This window comes from Sciurus vulgaris (assembly GCF_902686455.1).
Source record: "Sciurus vulgaris genome assembly, chromosome: 11".
Lineage (NCBI taxonomy): Eukaryota > Metazoa > Chordata > Mammalia > Rodentia > Sciuridae > Sciurus > Sciurus vulgaris.
In genome coordinates, this window is record NC_136472.1 from 14,678,875 (window position 1) to 14,699,890 (window position 21,016).

A 21,016-nucleotide genomic window follows, 5' to 3' on the forward strand; every position below is an offset into this window, starting at 1 on the left:
CACTCTCCATTATATGTCTTCATCCGCTTATCAGTGAGATCTTTCATCCTTTGGTTTTTTGAGATTGGCTTAACTCACTTAGCATGATATTCTCCAATTTCATCCATTTGCCAGCAAATGCCATAATTTTATTATTCTTTATGGCTGAGTAATATTCCATTGTATATATATATCACAGTTTCTTTATCCACTCATCAATCGAAGGGCATCTAGGTTGGTTCCACAATCTGGTTATTGTGAATTGAGCAGCTATGAACATTGATGTGGCTGCTTCTTTGTACTATGCTGATTTTAAGTCCTTTGGGTACAGGCCAAGGAGTGGGATAGCTGGGTCAAATGGTGGGTCCATTCCAAGTTTTCTAAGGAATCTTCACACTGCTTTCCAGAGTGGCTGCACTAATTTGCAGCCCCACCAGCAATGTATGAGTGTACCTTTTTCCCCACATCCTTGCCAACACCTACTGTTGCTTGTATTCTTGATGATCACCATTCTAATTGGGGTGAGATGGAATCTTAGTGTAGTTTTGATTGGCATTTCTCTTATTACTAGAGATGGTGAACATTTTTTCCATATATCTGTTGATTGCTTGTAGATCTTCTTCTGTGAAGTGTCTGTTCACTTCCTTAGCCCATTTGTTGATTGGATTATTTGTATTCTTGGTGTAGAGATTTTTGAGTCCTTTATATATTCTGGAATTAGCACTCTATCTGAAGTATGAGTGGCAAAGATATTCTCTCACTCTGTAGGCTCTTGCTTCACATTGCTGATAGTTTCCTTTGCTGAGAGAAAGCTTTTTAGTTTGAATCTATCCCACTTATTGATTCTTGCTTTTATTTCTTGTGCTATGGGAGTCATGTTAAGGAAGTCTGATCCTAAGCTGACATGTTAAAGATTTGAACCTACTTTTTCTTCTATAAGATGCAGGGTCTCTGGTCTGATTTCAAGGTCCTTGATCCATTTTGAGTTGAGTTTTGTGCAGGGTGAGAGATAGGGATTTAGTTTAATTCTGCTGCATATGAATTTCCAGTTTTCCCAGCACCATTTGTTGAAGAGGCTATCTTTTCTCCATTGCATGTTTTTGGCTCCTTCGTCTAGTGTGAGAAAACTGTATTTATTAGAGTTTGTGACTGTGTCCTCTATTCTGTACCATTGATCTATCCGTCTATTTTGGTACCAATACCATGCTGTTTTTGTTACTATTGCTTTGTAGTATAGTTGAAGTTCTGGTATTGTGATACCCACTGCTTCACTCTTCCTGCTAAGGATTGCTTTAGCTATTCTGGGTTTCTTATTCTTCCAGATGAATTTCATAATTGCTTGCTCTATTTCTGTAAGGTACATCATTGGGATTTTAATTGGAATTGTATTGAATCTGTGTAGTACCTTTGGTAGTATGGTCATTTTGACAATATTAATACTGCCTATGTAAGAACATGGGAGACCTTTCCATCTTGTAAGGTTTTCTTTAATTTCTTTCTTTAGTGTTCTGTAGTTCTCATTGTAGAGGTCTTTCACCTCTTTTGGTAGATCGATTCCCAAGTATTTTATTTTTCTTTTTGAGGCTATTGTGAATGAGGTGGTTTTCCTAACTTCTCTTTCTGAGGATTCATCACTTATGAATAAAAATGCATTAGATTTATGAGCATTGATCTTATATCCTTCTACTTTACTGAATTCACTTATGAGTTCTAAAAGTTTTCTGATGGAATTTCCCAGTTTCTCTAAATATATAATCATGTCATCAGCAAATAGAGATAGTTTGAGTTCTTCTTTAACTATTTGTATTCCTTTAATTTCCTTGGTCTGTCTAATTGCTCTGGCTAGAGTTTCAAGGACAATGTTGAATAGAAGTGGTGAAAGAGGGCATCCCTGCCTTGTTCCAGTTTTTAGGGGGAATGCTTTCAGTTTTTCACCATTTAGAATTATATTGGCCATGGGCTTAGCATAGATGGTCTTTACAATGTTAAGGAATGTTCCCACTATCCCTATTTTTTCTAGTGTTTTGAGCTAGAAGATGTGCTGTATTTTATCAAATGCTTTTTCTGCATCTATCAAAATAATCATGTGATTCTTAACTTTAAGTCTGTTGATATGGTGAATGACATTTATTGATTTCCAGATGTTGAACCAACCTTGCATCCCTGGGATAAAACCCACTTGATCTCGGTGCACTATCTTTTTAATATATTTTTGTATGCGATTTACTAGAATTTTGTTAAGAATTTTTGCATCAATGTCCATTAAGGATATTGGTCTGAAATTTTCTTTCCTCCATGTGTCTCTGTCTGGTTAAGTATCAGGGTGATATTGGCTTCATAGAATGAGTTTGGGAGGGTTCCCTCCTCTTCTATTTTATGGAATACTTTGAGAAGTATTGGAATGAGCTCTTCTTTAAAGGTTTTGAAGAACTCGGCTGAGAACCCATCTGGTCCCAGACTTTTCTTTGTTGGTAGGCTTTTGATGACTTCTTCTATTTCATTACTTGAAATTGATCTATTTAAATTGTGTATTTCCTTCTGGTTCAGTTTAGGCAATTCATATGTCTCTAGAAACTTGTTGATGTCTTTGAGATTTTCTAGTTTGTTGGAGTATAGATTTTCAAAATAGCTTCTAATTATGTTTCATATTTCAATCATGTCTGTTGTCATATTTCCTTGTTCATTCTGAATTTTAGTAATTTGGGTTTTCTCTCTCCTTTTCTTTGTTAGTGTAGCTAAGGGTTTATCAAATTTGTTTATTTTTTCAAAGAACTAACTATTTATTTTGTCAATTTTTTTGATTGTTTCTTTTGTTTCAATTTCGTTTATTTCAGCTCTGATTTTAACTATTTCCTGTCTTCTACTACTTTTGGTGTTGGTCTGCTCTTCTTTTTTTTAGTGCTTTGAGCTGTAGTGTTAAGTCTTTTATTTGTTGCAGTTTTTGAATGTGCTCCATGAAATAAATTTTCCTCTAAGTACTGCTTTCAAAGTGTCCCAGAGATTTTTGATATGATGTGTCTTTGTTCTCGTTTACCTCTAAGAATTTTTTATTTCCCCGTGATGTCTTCTGTTATCCATTCATCATACAATAGTGTATTGTTTAATCTCCAGGTGTTAGAGTAGTTTCTGTTTTTATTCTTTTATTTCTAATTTCAATCCATTATGATCCCATACAATACAAGGTAGTATCTCTGTCTTCTTGTATTTGCTAACGGTAGCTTTGTGGCATAATGTATGGTCTATTTTAGAGAAGGATCCATGTGCTGCTGGCAAGAAAGTGTATTTGCTCTTTGTCTATATATGTCCGTTAAGTCTAAATTATTGACTGTGTTGTTGAGATCTATGGTTTCTTTGTTTGATTTTTGTTTGGAAGATGAGTCCAGTGGTGAGAGAGGTGTGTTCAAATCACCTAGTATTATTGTGTTGTGGTCTATTTGATTTCTGGCATTGAGAAGGATTTGTTTGACATACATGGATGAACCACTGTTCGGGGCATAGATATTTATGATTGTTATGTCTTGCTGATTTATGCTTCCCTTAAGCAGTATGTAATGTCCTTCTTTATCCCTTCTGACTTTGACTTCAAGTCCACATTATCTGATATGAGGATGGATACTCCGGCTTTTTTGCTGAGTCCACGTGCATGGTATGGTTTTTCCCATCCTGTCACCTTTAGTCTGTGGGTATCTCTTTCTATGAGATGAGTCTCTTGCAGGCAGCATATTGTTGGATTTTTCTTTTTAATCCAATCTGCCAGTCTATGTCTTTTGATTGATAAGTTTAGGCCATTAACATTCAGGATTATTATTGTGATATGATTTGTATTCCCAATCATTTGACTCATTTTTGTTTTTTGACATGATTTGGTTTCTCCTTTATTTGGCTATTCCTTTAGGCTAGTTCCTCCCGTTGCTGATTTGCATCATTGTTTTTCATCTCTTCCTCATGGAATATTTTGCTGAGAATGTTCTGTAATGCCAGCTTTCTTTTTGTAAATTCTTTTAGCTTTTGTTTATCATGGAAGGATTTTATTTCATCGTCAAATCTGAAGGCAAGTTTTGCTGGGTATAAGATTCTTGGTTGGCATCCATTTTCTTTCAGAGCTTGAAAAATGTTGTTCCAGGTCCTTCTAGGTTTTAGGGTCTGGGTTGAAAAATCTGCTGATATCTGTATTGGTTTCCCCTGAATGTAATTTGATTTTTTTCTCACGCAGCCCTTTAAAATTCTGTGTTTACTTTTTATGTTAGGTATTTTCATTATAATGTGCCTTGGTGTGGGTCCATTGTAATTTTTATATTTGGAGTCTATAAGCCTCTTGTAGTTGATTTTCTATTTCATTCTTCTGATTTGGGAAATTTTCTGATATTATTTCATTGAATAGATTGTTCATTCCTTTGGTTTGTTTCTCTGTGCCTTCCTCAATCCTGATAATTCTTAAATTTGGCCTTTTCATGATATCCCATAATTCTTGTAGATTCTGTTCATAATTTCTTACCATCTTCTCTGTTTGGTCACTTTTGTTTTCAAGATTAAATATTTTGTCTTCAGTGTCTGAGGTTCTGTCTTCCAGGTGTTCTATCCTATTGGTTATGCTTTCTATGGCATTTTAAATTTGGTTTATTGTTTCCTTCATTTCAAGGATTTCTGTCTGTTTTTTTTTTTTTTCAGTATCTCTAACTCTTTATTGAAATGATCTTTTGCTTCCTGCATTTTCTCTTTTAACTGTTGAGTGGTGCGATCTTTCAAAGCCTGCATTTGCTCTTTCATCTCATCGTTTGCTTCTCTGATCATTTTAATTAAATACATTCTGAACTCCTTTCTCACATTTCTTCTGCCATGCTGTCTTTGGATTTTATTGCTGTACCATCTAGGTTTGTTTGGGACATTTTCTTCCCTTGTTTTCTCATATTGCTCTGGTATCTACCCCTCTAGTAGTGAAACTCTGAGATATTGCAGTTTTCCCACTATTGACTTGTAGTGTCCCTGTAGATTTCCAATAACTCTCCTCCTAGCCTTCAGTAGCCTGAAGTCTTGGAGGAACTTGATAATGCGGTGCTCCACAAGGAAGCTGCACCTCTAGTGGTGGTGGCCTTCAGGTGGGTTATATTCCCTGCTAGTGGGCAGAGGCGCCTCCACTTGTTGACTGATGGTCAGCCAAAGAGGGACTAGACTGAGGGCTGGGGCATGGCTGGTCTGGGCCTGTGTCTCTGATTCTACTGCCCTGGTGGGAAAGCCTCACCTGGCAGGAGGACTCACCTAGTGGGGACGTCTGGCTGGGCAGCTCTCCTCTGAGAAGTTCCCTTTGGTCCAGAACTACCTCCTGGGCTGGGCGGCCCTCCTCTGTGATGTTCCCTGGGGACCCAACCTACCGCCTGGGCCAGGGAGCCTCGCCCTGCGCTGAAGCCTCTCGCTGGGTGGCCCTCCTCTGAGAAGCTGCCTGCTGTCTGGTCTTACTGCCCAGGCCTGGGACCCTCGCTCTGTGCCAAAGCCTCTTGCTGGGCGGCCATCCTCTACAATGCTCCCGGTTGTCCAGGTTTACAGTCCAGCAGGCGGGTCTCACTGGGCCACTACTCCACAAAGTTCCCTGAGTTCTAGTACTGCTGTCCCTCCAGGGAGCCTTGCCCAGTGGGAGGGACTAACTCGGCTGCTCTGAGTTGGTCCCGAGTCTCTCAATACCTCCTCTTCTTGACTCCTGAGTCCTGTCAAAGGGCCTCCAGTCTCCTGCAGGTGTCTCAGGAAGGGAGCCGCCCTTCTGATGATGATGGCCATGCCTTCAGGAATAATTCAAGTACCTGCACCAGCCTCCAAAGAAGCTGGGGAGCCCTAGCCAGGGTGTGCTGAGTCAGCACAGAGGCAAGTGCAGTGTCCCTCAGCAGTAGGGGGGCAGCGGGGCAAGCGGGCAGGCTCAGCGATGGTGTGCGACCTCAGCATGCGGGTCAGGCGGGCTCACTGCAGAGAATTTTGAAAGGTCTCACATTAAATTTTCTTCTCCAATTACTGACTGGAGTAAAGAAAGTTAAAGAAGTTGGTTTCTGGCACATATCAAAATGAAGAGGTTTTCTATAATCATAATAATGATCATGATGATAATTAAGCAAATAGGACAAACATCACAAAGTGAGAAAACTCACACTGAAAGTACTCAGGAAGATAAAAATTATAATTACTGTACAGGATAAAGGTAGTAAATGGGCAATTAGTAAAATATCAGAATTATTTATGATGAATATATTTGTATTCACAGTTATGTTAAGGAATATTTTCTTAAAACGTCCTAGAATATTCCCAATGTCTACCCAAACATAAGCCATTGCCAGTACTTTATCAATTACCTCTACTGCATCTTGGTGCATTTGGTCTCATTTTAGATCTCCTAGGAGGTAGCATATATTGAATTCTTTCCATCTCAAGAGCCAAGAGCAACCAATTAATGTTCTGTCTATTCTGGAGACATTGTCTTATTGCTCCTTCTGACTGGAGACACTTTGGGTGTTTGAAGAAGGTAATTTCCTTTATAGAGAGTAAACACTTTCTCTACATTCTTCCAGAAGAAGTAGTTGAATAAATTACAATTTCACCATACTTATTGGGTACCTATTATATTCAGTTCAGCCACTGATTTCAACCTAGGTGCTGTACATTGTTACACATTAGTAGACACTAGTGAATTGCATTTCCCTGTTCACATGTCCTTATATAGTCTGCTTTCAGAATGATTCTTTGCTTGCCCATACAGCCTGATGGCCCATGGAACACCAACAAGAGTAGTGTGAGCAATGGCGAGATAATCACCTGCTATTGGAGTTTGCTGTCTCGGAATCCTGAAACGATGTTAGAAGACTCTCTGGGGGAGAAGGAACCTCGGCCAGCCTAGCTATTCCAGGCATCCCAGGTAAGACCCAAGCCAAGCGAGGGAGGCTGCCTAGCTCCATCTGACTAGACGGCATAGTCATCTGAGCAGTCTATGGCCACAGGAGGGATCCAAGGGAGGCCAGCTTACGTACTACAAGAGAATCATGAGAAATGATAACTCTGATGTTTTAAGCAAATAAACTTGAGCTGCTTTTCTACACAGCAGCATATAACCGATGTATTAGGTGTTAATGAAATTGTTTCTTACTTTAGCATTATCCTTGCCTGAAAGTACAGCTTAAGATCTAATGGGAAACTCAAAAATAAAATAAGGACAATTTTTTTATTGTATCAGAAAAAATGCAGTTGCTGAGGAAGTTAGAAGAAGGCCCTCCAAATTCATCAATCAGGGAAAGTTCCAGAGTAGGCAAGAAAACACACTTTATACATTGTGCACCTATCTCCTCATATTAAAACACCTATTTCCTCTGCCTTTCTTTCTGTAAATATATAAAGAGCAATAATAAATTGTCCCAGGAGCTATTTAAAGTACTTATTTAATCTGCCTTCTACTGCTTCCCAAGTGACAGTCTTACTTGGCATCTTGCAGATGTTAGATATTAGATATTAGATTATTGCAGGTGTTAGATGTTAGATATACTGTATTATAATTTATTAATAAAATATGAATATAAGAAATTTAAAAATTTGGTACCAGACTGAACAGATGGTGCATGAACTGAGAGACTGAAAATCTAGTAGAATAGCTGGGTGTAGTGATGCATACTGGAGGCCAAGTAAGGAAGACTGCAAGTTCAAAGCCAGTCTCAGCAACTTAGAGAGATCTTGTTTCAAAATAAAAATAAATACTGTCATATATAGTTGAAAAGAACCAAGTTTTTAAAAGGCAAATAAATAAGGGTTGGAAGTGTGGCAGAGCACAACCAGGCTAGATCTCCAATATCACAAAAAAGAAAAAGAAAAAAGAAAGAAAATCGAGCAGAATGAGCACAATAGGAATTCCACAAATGACTTGATCATAAGGTGACTTTAATAAAGAAATCATTTAATTAATTGGGTTGCGATGTGTGGCAATCAGTTTGGAAAAACAAAACCAAAATCTCAGATTTATAATTCCTATTTATTATTAAATATCCTACAAATTTTTAATGTAAATATTTTAAAAACTAAAAGAACATGTGGGAAAAGTCTTATTGGATCATGTAAATAAATCTTTTTCACTATAATACCAAGACCAGGACAATAAATATTACACAAAATTGGCTGCCCTAAAATAAAATAAATCTGTATTAAAATACAATATAAACCATGCTGATAATAAATTATAAATCTGGAAAATAATAGTCAGGTATGAGGGACAATGAATCATAATTCTTTAAGTAGAGAGCTCCTAAAATCAATAATGAACAGCCTAATAGACAAATGTAAACAATGATCTATATGAGCAAGTCAGTAAAATAAATGTGAATGAAAAACAATGAAATAATTTTTACCTGTAATATTGTCAAAGGTTAATACTAAATAATATGGGCAGTGCTGATCATAGGATGGTAAGAAATATTGTCAGAAAATCTTGATTGTATCGTAAATTGGTATTATCTTTTAGACAAAAGTTTGGCAACCTCTCTGTGTTTGTGGGTATGTGTGTTTAGGAAAAATTGCAAGACCACAACCCAAATTATTAAGAGTAGGTGAAAACTAGTTTTAAAAATGTTTTATATTATCAAAGTTAGCGTGACTGTTGATAAACATTTGTCTAAATCTATGAAACTCTATTAAAATAAGGACGTTTCATAATGTGAAAGTAGTGCATTTTTAACCCAAGTACCTTTCTGCAGATTTAAGAAGTTCCAAGATAATGACTGGAGGAAGGAATAATACAATAATTGCTAAATTCATCCTTCTGGGATTCTCAGATTTTCCCAAGCTCAAGACTGTTCTCTTTATGGTATTCTTGGGAACTTACCTCTCAACAGTGGTCTGGAACCTGGGCCTCCTGGTCCTAATTAGGATGGACCCCTGCCTTCACACACCCATGTACTTCTTCCTCAGCAACTTATCCTTCTTAGATTTCTTCTATGTTACCTCCACGACCCCCAAGATGCTCTCAGGCTTCTTCCAGAAGCACAGATCCATCTCCTTCCTGGGATGCACCCTACAGTACTTCTTCTTCTCCAGCCTGGGTCTGACCGAGTGCTGCCTTCTGGCAGCCATGGCTTATGATCGGTATGCTGCCATCTGCAATCCCCTGCTGTACACAGCCGTCATGTCCCCCACCCTCTGTGTGCAGATGGTGGTGGTAGCCTATGTGACTGGCATCTTTGGTTCATTGATCCAACTGTGTGCTTTACTTCAGCTCAATTTCTGTGGACCCAATGTCATCAACCATTTTTTTTGTGACCTGCCTCAGTTATTGGTCCTATCCTGCTCCGAAACCTTTTCCCTGCATGTCATGAAGTTTGTGATAGCAGTGATTTTTGGTGTGACATCTGTCTTAGTCATCATGGTCTCCTATGGTCATATCATTGCCGCCATCTTGAAGATCAGGTCAGTGGAAGGCAGGTCCAAGGCCTTCAATACCTGTGCTTCCCACTTGACAGCAGTTACTCTCTTTTTTGGATCAGGGCTCTTTGTCTATATGCATCCCAGCTCTGATGATTCTCTGGGCTATGACAAGATGGCATCAGTTTTCTATACAGTGGTGATTCCTATGTTGAATCCTTTGATTTATAGTCTGAGGAACAAGGAAATTAAAGATGCTCTTAAGAGGTGTAAGAAGAAGAAAGTGTTTTTCCATGGCCACTGTTAATTCAAGATCTGGTAGACTAATGACCCTGCTGACTGGAAGTTTCTAGACTATTCAAGGGAAATGCATTTAATGTGATTCAATCTCGCTGATGCTATGGCAGAATTCCAAGTCGACCCATCTCACTCTGGGACTGGCTCAGTGCCATGCAAATCCCATGACTCTTTCAGTCTTGACAGTTGACTTTCCTCTCCTGCACCAGCAACGACTCCACAAGGCAGTTAATATATCAACTTTTATGAAGTGCCAACCTTCCGTTCTTTGGTTTTTGACCCTTGCATTCTTTCGGAACTTCAGATTGCAGGCCAAAAGAAATGGGACTGAACACGAGGTCATTGGTCTTTCTCATGCAGGACATCACAAGCAGTATAATGACTACTTTGTCCCAGACTTCAAACCCGCAGGGCGCTTAGGCAAATTCCAATCCATTGAGGCAGGAATGTGGAGAAAAGTATAAATTTAGATTTTGACCTAACTTCTCTGCCAACAAAATATGTCATGAGGAGTTTAAGCTTGAATTTATTTTTTAGCTTTTATTTTTAGAACTAAATGTGAATTGTTTGAAAGTGAATACACAGAAGAATTTTTATGGCACTATTCAGTCACTGGAGAGTTAAAATACAAAGAAAAGAAAGTGATCCTACAGACCATGTGTTGAAAAAGTTGCATTTCTGTTATTGTGGCAGACTGGATAGTATAAATGTACCCAATGCTTCAAACAATGATGTATGTTGAAAATATATATATTGTTTTGAGAAAAGGTCTTGCTAAGTTGCCCAAGATGGCCTTAAACTTGTGATCTTCCTACTTCAGCCTCCCCACTAGCTGGGATAATAGGCATGTGCCCCTGTCCCTGTGCCTGGCAGATGAAATACATTTAAAAAAAAAAATCTTAAAATACTTTTCTAAGCAGGCCAGAAAAGAAAGAAAATGTTCAGTATGCAAATATATATTAAGTAAAACAGGAATCTTGAGAGCAAAGGGCAGCTCTAAAGATGTCTTTCACTTTGGAAATATTGCGCCTATTTTCTGACAGATGTATGAGACTTTGGAAAAGGGAGATAAAACCAGGGACTGCCTGAGAGTCTGACAGGAAACCCAGATGGACATCTGAGAGTCCAGTGGACTACACACTCCATGTGAGAGGACAGGAAGGGAAAATGGCAGTTTTGGGAGAAAGAAAATCTCGACTGTCTCAGACTATGTCCTGGGTAGGGGGAAAGTAAACTTAGAATATGTGACCAAGCACCCTAGTGGAGGTGGGTGGTCTGAATTCACACTATCTGTACAGGGCTTGGAATCTTTTTTTTTTTTTTTAACCAATAATTGTTATGTTATTTCATTTGCAAGATTTTTTTTTCAGGTTTTTTTTTTATTGTAAACAGATGGGATACATGTTGTTTCTCTGTACGTGGAGTAAAGGCATACCATTTGTGTAATCATAAATTTACATAGGGTAATGTTGTTTGATTCATTCTGTTATTTTTTCCCTTCCCCGCCACCCTTCCACCCCTCTTTTCCCTCTATACAGTCCTTTCTTCCTCCATTCTTGCCCCCTCCCTAACCCTAACCCTAGCCCTAACCCTAACCCTAACACTAACCCCTCCCACTCCCCCATTATGTATCATCATCTGCTTATCAGAGAGATCATTTGTCCTTTGGTTTTTTGAGATTGGCTTATCTCACTTAGCATGATATTCTCCAATTTCATCCATTTGCCTGCAAATGCCATAATTTTATCATTCTTTATGGCTGAGTAATATTCCATTGTATATATTACCACAGTTTCTTTATCCACTCATCAATTGAAGGGCATCTAGGTTGGTTCCACAATCTGGCTATTGTGAATTGAGCAGCTATGAACATTGATGTGGCTGTACCTCTGTAGTATGCTGATTTTAAGTCCTTTGGGTATAGGCCAAGGAGTGGGATAGCTGGGTCAAATGGTGGTTCCATTCCAAGTTTTCTAAGGAATCTCCACATTGCTTTCCAGAGTGGCTGCACTAATTTGCAGCCCCACCAGCAATGTATGAGTGTACCTTTCTCCCCACATCCTCGCCAACACCTGTTGTTGCTTGTATTCTTGATAATTGCCATTCTAACTGGGGTGAGATGGAATCTTAGGGTAATTTTGATTTGCATTTCTCTTATTACTAGAGATGTGGAACAGTTTTTCATGTGTTTGTTGATTGCTTGTAGATCTTCTTCTGTGAAGTGTCCGTTCATTTCCTTAAGGGCTTGAAATCTTTAAGTGGAAATTTAAAGCAGTCCCAGGTAGGAAGTGTCCTCAAGTCCATTCTAGCCGGAAGCAGACACAAGTCCTCTTTTAAGGTGTTTAATAGACAATGTAAACCTAGACTCAAAACAATTCTTCCAAATAAATTTCCAATGAAAATTGATTTACACAAACCCCAAAATACATCAGGAAATGGGGGTAAAAAAAAAAAAAAAAAAAACCAAGAAGAATGGCAATGTCAGGCCCATGAAGACCTCAAGGACAATGATCTCACTTAAAATATGCAATAAATGGTAATGATCTGTTTAAAAAAAAGAGAGAGAAGGGAAATTGAAAACACAGTTAAAGAGAATAACAGAACGAGGTTTACGAAGGATTTCTGCATGCGGCATCCTGAATTCTCCTATCTGAAATAACCGAAATGCTGGATTAATATATAAATCATTTTTATATGCATTTCGACTTACATTATGAAAATGAGCATTAAGTAAGCCCTGGGTGAAGTGAAACCAGGGAAGAAAACAAGTGCCCTAATATGTTTCTTCTGGAGAGTTCCACCGAGGCCGCAGACCCTGAGCTTCTGCTGTGGAGACCACCTGGGTGGTAATGGGCCGGGGTCAGGGTGTGTCCTGGGGTTTTGAAGGTGATTGCATCGAAAACCCAGATGGCAATAAATTTCCTTTACCAACTCTCCACATAAAGAAGTAAGAATTCTCCCAGATCATGTTTAAGAAAACAAATGAAAAATGGCTCACAGTCAAAAAAGAAATTTACAATATGCAGAATCAAGCCACCGTAACTGAAAACTAACCAGGAGAATAAACAAATCTTCAAATATGGGAATTATCATTAAAAAGAGTAAGATAGTTGGGACTAGCTGTGGGGAAACAAATAAAATCTTTCCTAGAAAGAAATATGTTCTCTGCAGAAGGGAAAATACCCAGAATAAGTCAGAGGTCTGGTGACTCAGCACTGAAAATGGATAAACCCAAAGGGAGAGACTTGTGAATCTACACAATGAAAGGGGTATTACTTGGCCACCAAAAGTCATGAAGTATTGACACCTTCTATATAGGCGACCTTGAAAACATCACGTTAAGTGAAAGAGCCAGTCACAAAGGACCACATACTGTATGGCTCCATTTTTATGAAGTGCTCAAGATAGGCAGATCTGTAGGGACGGAAAGTAGCTTGGTGGTTGCCTTGGGCTGAGGGCGTGGAGAGGAATGGGGACAAAGTGCCGGGTGTGGGGCTTCCCTGGGTGAAAGTTTGTGACAATATTTGAGAGTGATAACGATTGCAAAAGTGTGAATAAACTAGAAGCTGCTGAACCACACACTTCGAATAGAAGAATTTCACAGTATGCAAGGTGTACCCCAATGATGTGAAAAGGAGCGGGTGGGAGAAAGGAAGGGCACTCAAACGTGCGCGGTACCACAGGTGACGTTCTTAGGAAGGCACCATTTCTGAGGTGGGTATTCCTTAGAGATCTGATTATGAAAGGGGAAAAAAGATGTGAGCCGTAGAAATTCAAGGTCCTAGGAAAAATATTTAAATCAAAGAAAATAATAACACTTCTCTGTGTCTGAGTAAATCACATACAAGTGAAACTGTTCTTTCCTTTACCAACAGAGGACACACTTAAACTAAGAAACTTGGTAAAATGTTCAAGGCCAACATCCTTGTGGGATCCCCGCTAGCCCTGCACCGTCTCAGACCTCAAACTTCGGTAGAGCGGTAACTGGCCAATACTGCTGGGTTTCATGATTCCCCCTCTGTTGTGCTGTGATATGGATCAGATGTCACCACGAGGACTTATCCTGGCAAAGAGCCAAATGAGGAAGGAAGAAGAGAGGGGCAGCTCCTTTGGTTAGAAGTAGGAATGAAGAAATTGACCATCGATCCCCTTGAAATAGCCATTACTCTCCATGCATTTAAAACATGGCTTGAAGCTAGGAGAGGAGGCACATGCCTGTAATCCCAGTGGCTCTGGAGGCTGAGGCAGGAGGATCACAAGTTTGAGACCAGCCTCAGCAGTTTAGCAAGGTGCGAAGCAATTTAGAGAGATTCTGTTTCAAAATTAAAAATTAAAAAAAAAAAAAAAAAACATAGCTTGACTTGAACCAACTCGAATTACCTATTGACTGTCAAGATTACAGGTCTCTCTGTGGGCCACAGCTGATGTGGGAGATACTGTGACAGATCTGAGTTCACTGGAGTTGATAGGAGAATGATTTCTGGACAGTGATTGGTACATCAGTAGCTTTCATTTAATGTCATTGATAAAAATAAAGAATTACTGTGTAAGCCTAAAGATGTAGTTCTGCGGTAGAGCATTTGCCTAGCATGCAGAAGGCCCTGGTTTTGATACCAGTACTGTAAATAACAAAACTAAACAAACAAAAAACCCTGAATTAAATTAAAACATAAAATTGTTCCATAAACTGTAAAATGATATTTATATAAATTTTTAGTATTGTCATCTATTAACAGATTATATTAACTCTGTACTTCAGTCAAATGTCATAGTTCCTAGAATACAGAAGGGGCTTATTAAATGTTTGTTGATTGAAAAAAGATTACATTACATAGCTATGAAGACATCTAAATTAGTCAATGAATATGAAATGGCATGTAAAATTGAATTAAGTCTTCGACACGTCTCTTTTATCCATCACTGTCTCCGGGGGACACCAAAATGTGAAAACCCTGTTAGGCTCTCATTAACCACTAGAGGGAGGCCCATCCCAAGATTCTGCAGTAACAAAACAACAGGGCCAGGGTCTGAGTAGTGACAGTGATGTACGGACTTTGATGTGTGCGATGCTTTAAAAATGATCCCCAACTGCCCCTCACCTTATGGGAGAGGGGGCAGAAACTCAGCTCGTACTTGCGGAAGGTAACCTAGCAAGTGAGGTGCAATTGAGGGAGGGCAGACCCAGATGGGCATCAGTGTCATCCAAAGGAACAGAATGCTAGTACCATTTCCACAGTGACCTGAACAGTGTATCCTTTTTCTTAAATAGTTGCCACTTCAGGTGCCATCATCTCTGCAAATATTTTAGCATGCATGTCTGGTAGAGGTTAAATAAATCTACCTGTGCTCTGCCCCCCCGGAAGTTCTCTTCATCCTGATGGCCCACAACCTCTTAGTCTCTTTGACCTTTGGATAAATATAAAAATACGTAAGTATTTTAAAAATTCTAAAAATTTTGACTAATAAGAAAATTTCCTCCCTCAAGTAAGCGACAAACTTTCTAAGCAACTTCAACGTACTGCTTTCCATTGCAAAAGTGATGCTAAAATAACCTTTCTCAAAGAAGCATCTTACAGAGAAAGAAATACATTTATTAAAAATAAAATAACTAAAATAAAATAAAATAAAATAAAATAACCTTCCACCCTACTTCACATCATGGCACTTTGCTTGAGGTAGGCCCTAAACAACCTCTGTATCCTTTCCAGTGCTGTTCAGGAAAAATGTCATCAGCAAAACCCCATCTAGCCCTACAGAACTACAGCAAAATACATGTCTATTGTTTTAAACTGCTGAATTCATGTTAATGCATTGTTTGGCAATAGAAAATTACTAACACTCATTGCACATTTTATTATGCTTTTCTGTTAAACTGCTCCCTCCAAATTTGCAGCTGATGAAACTTTTGGTTCAAAAAAAAATTTTTTTTTCCCTTTGGGAAGGTTGAAAGTTCAGGGTTAGGCAATTGCTTAATGTGTGGGGCCCTGGGTTTGATCCCCAGCGCCACCAAAAAGAAAAAACAAAAAAACAAAAAACAAAGAGTTTCTTTGTTGAAAAGTCATCCCATTTAATTCAGGAACTAGTCACGGAACATTGATTTGATGCCGGGCACTCTGGGCCCTACGCTGGGCACCAAAATAAAATGGCAAAAATCCTAAGAGATGTGAAAGAGAAAAGCCACCAGTAGACCCAGCTCTTCCGAGGCAGAGGGACCAGAGCTATGAGAGCTCGGAAGAGAGAAATGGTGTCTAGTGGAGGGTGTCAGGAAGGGGTATCCTGGGGTGGCTTTGGAAAATATGATAGTGGAATCTGCAAGAGGCTCGGAAGAGGATTTGTGCGGCAGTGAATGCCCCGGAGAGATAAGAGGCCATATTTAGACAGCGAGCCCACAGCAGCCTGACAAAGCTTAAGGACATCACTGGGGAAGGGACAAGAAAATGGAAGATGGTGGTAGCCATCAGTTAGGGCTGGGATGGTGAGTCCAGAAATTTCAGAGGGTCTAAAGAACACGAAGTCATGAAAACCAAAAATGGATTCACTGAGGATTGATAAAACAGAAAAATGGGAAATTTTGGTGAAGAGCAATGTCAGAGTTTGAAATTTTAGAAGTCAGCAGTTTCCCATTAGGATGAGGTCTGGCAATGGAGCCACCAAATCATGTGACTTGGGGTGGTGCAGAGTCTTGAGTTGGTGGAGGAGAGGTCAAGATGGTATAAAGCCAGCAAAGCTGATTTACCATCTGATTTACCATCCAATTTATCTTTCTGGATGTCACCGTCCCTGTCACAGGACCCTTAAACACAGAGGGCTAAAAAAATATTTGCTTGAAAAGCACATGGCAAAATGACATGATCACGGCGAGGTGAAGTCAATCTAGAAATGTGTTCTGCAGTACTGAGCTTGAGCTTTGGTCTTGAAGAGAAGCCATAAAAGAATGAGCCAGAAGTCATTCTGGCCATACCTAGCCAGGTGTGGTTGTTTCCCAGCTGATCCCCCAAACTGTTGGTGATCAACTTAGAAGACGACTGTCTTGAGACCTCGGTCATAATGTAGGCAGGGCACAGAAAGAACCTTTAAAAAAAAATTTCTCTCTACCCTTCCTGGCTAAGAGAATTTCAAGATGAATTTTATATTTTCAGTACTAAGTACTTAAGTACTAAGAATCAAAAGAATAACCAAATGCTTGATAACCTATAGTCCTCTCCTTTCTTCCCCTCTCACCTCTCCAACCACCATATCCACAAGAACAAAGTATTTTCTGTTCGACTGGATTTTTATGGCCTCCCAAAGACAAGGCCTTTCCTACCATCTGGGCTCAGCTGGGCCGCCTCTCTGGTAAACACTCATTAACCCAACAGCCTGTCTCCAATAATAGCTGCCTCTTCTCCTTGAAATTGAGCCCTGCCAACAAAATGCTGCTTTTAAGATCAAGCAAGTTTGAAGCGGTTGTATTTTTCCCAAGTTACATAATTTGCAGCTGAGTTTTAAGGGACAGCTCAGTGTGGCCATGCCTGAGAGTCCACTGAATGCAGGATTCCCAATAGCTTCCTGCTGGCTGATGGTGTTCCTGGTCCCAGAAAGGCTTTTTAAAGAAAGACTTTAAAAAGAAAAGCTTGGGGTGGTCTCCCTTAGCAGGGGGACATTGTGGCATTGTGGCTTCCCAGAGGGGATCAGAGGATCAGAGTCTCTTCAAAGAACTGGCAATAGGCACAGTCTGCCCAGTGCCACAGATGCCCAACAGATGTGGTTGGACAACTATTTTGTGGGCTTCACCATGTTGATTTATGGATCTATTCTAAGACTCAGAAAAAGATTTCAGAGAACACTTTCTCCCACTTACCCTGGATCCAGCAAAATAAATGATGCAGGCATGGTTGTACACGCCTGAAATCCCAGCAACTTGGGAGGCTGAGATAGGAGGGTTGCAAGTTCAAAGCCCTGTCTCAAAAACAAAAGTTAGGGTGCCCTTGGGGTCAATTCCCAGTACCACAAACATAGATAAATAAGTTTTATTTTATTTTTTTCTTCCTTTTTTCTTTTTTTTTTTTTTTTTTTTGGTACTCAGGATTGAACGCAGGGGCACTCTACCACTGAGCTACATACAATCCCAGCTCTTTTTGTTTTTTTATTTTGAGACCGAGTCTGAGTTACCTAGGCTGAACTTGAGCTTGTAATCCTCCTGCCTCAGCCTCCTGAGGGATTGGGGTTACAGGCGTGTGCCATCACGCCTGGCCTCATGCTATCTTCAGTGAGTTAAAAGAGCGATTTACAAAGACAAACAAGATCAGTTTTAAGCAGAAGTGTAGTAGCCTATGGCTTTTTCCTCCATACCACTCCCTCTCTAAGCCTCTACCTCATTCTGATCCTGACAGCCTGCTCTTCCCATGACCACCGGCTTCTGTATTCAAACAGCCTTCGTTTTTTGTTTTTTTGTTTTTTGTTTTTTAAATCAGGTGTGCTTAAACACTGAACCACATCCCCAGCCTTTTTAAAAATTATTTAGAGACAAAGTCTCACTATGTTGCTGAGGCTGGCTTGGAACTCATGACCCTCCTCCTCATCCTTCAGAGCTGCTAGATTACAGGTGTGTGCCCCTGCATCTGGCTCATTATCAGGGTCTTAAGGAAGTCTCTAGGGAGTCCTGCCCAGGTACCCCCTGGCAGCTTTTTTCAAAGAGTATATTTTTATTAATTTTTAATTTGTTCTAATTAGTTATACATGACAGTAGAATGCATCTGCTTTTGATTGACAGTAGGGTTATATCAGATTTGTAGTCCCTACTGTGCATGATTTTACCCAAGTGAAACCCATGAGGGAGGGATTTTACTATTATAAGGAGATGAAAATAACAGACTAAAGATCTAAAGGCAACCCTTGGTCACTTTGGCTCATGCTGACTGGTTCCAACCAGAACCTCCTTTTTACAGATTTCATGATTGAGGGGGTTTGCTTTCTGTTATCCTGTCTTCCTGAGTCTTGGAGTCCGGTCTGTGTGAAGATCTCCAAGGTGTCCTTTCAGGCTGTGTGTTAAGGAATGTAACGTCCTGTTGACTTAAGGCAGAGCAGGGCCAGAATGGCCTGGGGGAAATTGCTTTTTAAAAGAAACGTGGAAGGCCGGCACGTAGGCCCTTTCTATAGAATCATCCCCTTAGCTTCAAGTGCTACCACGCCCGTCTGCCGTCTGTCAGTCTGGGGAATGACCAAGGCTGAGAACCCGAGTTTCCCTCTCTGCGGGCTTCACTTCTGCCTCCAAACTTGTTCCAGTTTCCCCAACCTCAAGAATTTCTTCACTTGACATTGTTAACTATTGTTTCTTAGGATCCATTTTCCTCTTTTCTTTCACTGGTAAACAGGCCTGTGGCTTTCTTTGGTACCTGGCCTTACTCGAGTTCCCTCCAGGCCCGATTTCAGATCTTCTTGAGACTGGTGGGCTCCACTCTCACTACTCCATTGAAACCGTGCTGGGAAGACCAGACCGTCCATCTTTCTTGCCGCGTCCAACCATCTTTTCATTTTTCCTCTTTGATATCCTCCATCATCACTGGATGTTGAGGCTTTGAGAGTCAGGATAACAACACACTAATGAACACTTTTTTCAGCAAGGAATAAGACAGCTGGATCTGTACTTTAGGGAGGGTCATCTACAGGTTAAGGAGGTTGGACTGGATTGGAGAGAGTCTGAAGGTCAAAAAAAAAAAAAAGATCAGTAAGGGTCATTTGCATGTAAAAATACACCAGGATGAAACCCACTATTCAGTGTGATTAAAATGTGCTAACAGCCATCACCACAAAGGACCAGTTAGAAAATTGCGGCTGACCACGAACAAGCAGGCGAAAATGGCCTGACCTACCCTCTGCACAAATGGTGGAGAAGGCCCCAGAAATGGCCTCCTTGATGTTACTGATGATGTTCAAGTTCTCAAAGAAACACCAGAGAAGGAGAGAAGAAGGAGACAGGGATCATAAAACTCCACCCTCTTCTGGTTACCCCATCCTTACACCTCTCACTCTGCACTGAGGAGTAGGAAACCTGAGGCTTGTTTTGGTTTGGGATTCGGATTGCTTTGGGATCCGGAAATCCTTTCCCCAGCCTCCATCCTTGGAGAGGCCCCAGGAATGCAGGCCCAGGGCTGCCTAGGGCTGGGTTGGAGGAGGGGCCTGGTTGTTGGGCTTCATGGTAGGAGACTCTGGCCTGGCAGAAGAGAGGCTGGTGGGGTTGTGGGTGGAGATTTTTCTCATCTGGATGCAAGCTGAACAGCTGCCAACATCAGCAGGGTGTGGCCGCCGCCTTTCACAGGTCCTTGAAAGAAGCCCCAGTGTCCCCTGGGTTTCCACAATGACCACTTCCTTCTCTGCCCCTCCCCCAGGCACACAAGTACATTTTAGCCCTTTTCCAGTTGGATACTTGATAAGTCAAAAACAATACGTGTACACGAGGGAAAGCGGACCCTCCTCAAACCAGAAGAGGCTGGTTTTCCCTTAAAGCCCTGCACATAGATCATTGGAAAGATTCGGGCTGGCATGTGATCGTTTCCCCTATCACTTTCACTTTTCATGTCTCCGTGGAGTGTGGAGGGAGGACCGAGAGTTTTCCATGCTGGAAGAACTTCCTTCAAATTCCAGCTTTACCCTGAGACCTCTGTGACCTGTGGCAAAGCTGCTTCTACAACATTCCATTTTCTCATCTAAAAATGGCTTTAAGATTGTTTTCCTTTGGCGGTGGATTTGGGGAAATTAAGAAATAAAATGTACAAGAGGCCCAGTCCTCAGAATCACAAATTTTGGCACCTGTCTATGCTATCCTCTTTTTCTTTATTTCACGGAATTAGAATCTTGGGGAGTTTTGTTTTGTTTTCTTTTGTTTTTCCCGTAACAGTACCAGCAATTGAACCTAGGGGCACTTAACCACCAAGCCACATCCTCAGCCCATTTTATTTTTTGTTTTGAAACAGGGTCTCACTAAATTTGCTGAGGCTGGCCTTGAACTTGTCATCCTCCTGCCTCAGCCTCCCAGGTTGCTGAGGCATGTGCCACCTCACTCTGCAGAATCTCAGAATTTTGAGGAGCATATAAAATCAACTAATTCAGACTCTCTTTTAACTCTTAAACCCCTTCACTGCCAAGTGTACCATCTCTGCTTACACACTTCCAGTGACAGGGAACCTACTTCTTTCTGTGACACACATTCACCTTTTGGATTGTACTATTGTTTCCCTAAAACCCCTCTCTCTCTGAAGTTTTTTCTCACCTAGTTCTAGTTTCTATGCTTGGAGTCACTCAGAGACATTCTTTAAAATATTCATGGCTTTACAAAGGTAAAGCAATTGTCTGAAATTGTTATCTTATTTTGGAGCCAAAAAGCAGT

At 40.3% G+C, this 21,016-nt stretch overlaps 1 protein-coding gene across 1 annotated transcript; it reads left to right on the top strand.

Moving 5' to 3' along the window:
* Positions 1 to 8,710: 8,710 nt before the first annotated feature.
* Positions 8,711 to 9,661, top strand: LOC306638388 (olfactory receptor 5AN6-like; the record flags this gene model as incomplete). The annotated part of the gene is made up of 1 exon (XM_079101692.1): positions 8,711 to 9,661. One exon carries the CDS (start codon positions 8,711 to 8,713, stop codon positions 9,659 to 9,661), a length of 951 nt encoding a protein of 316 aa, XP_078957818.1.
* Positions 9,662 to 21,016: the final 11,355 nt, after the last annotated feature.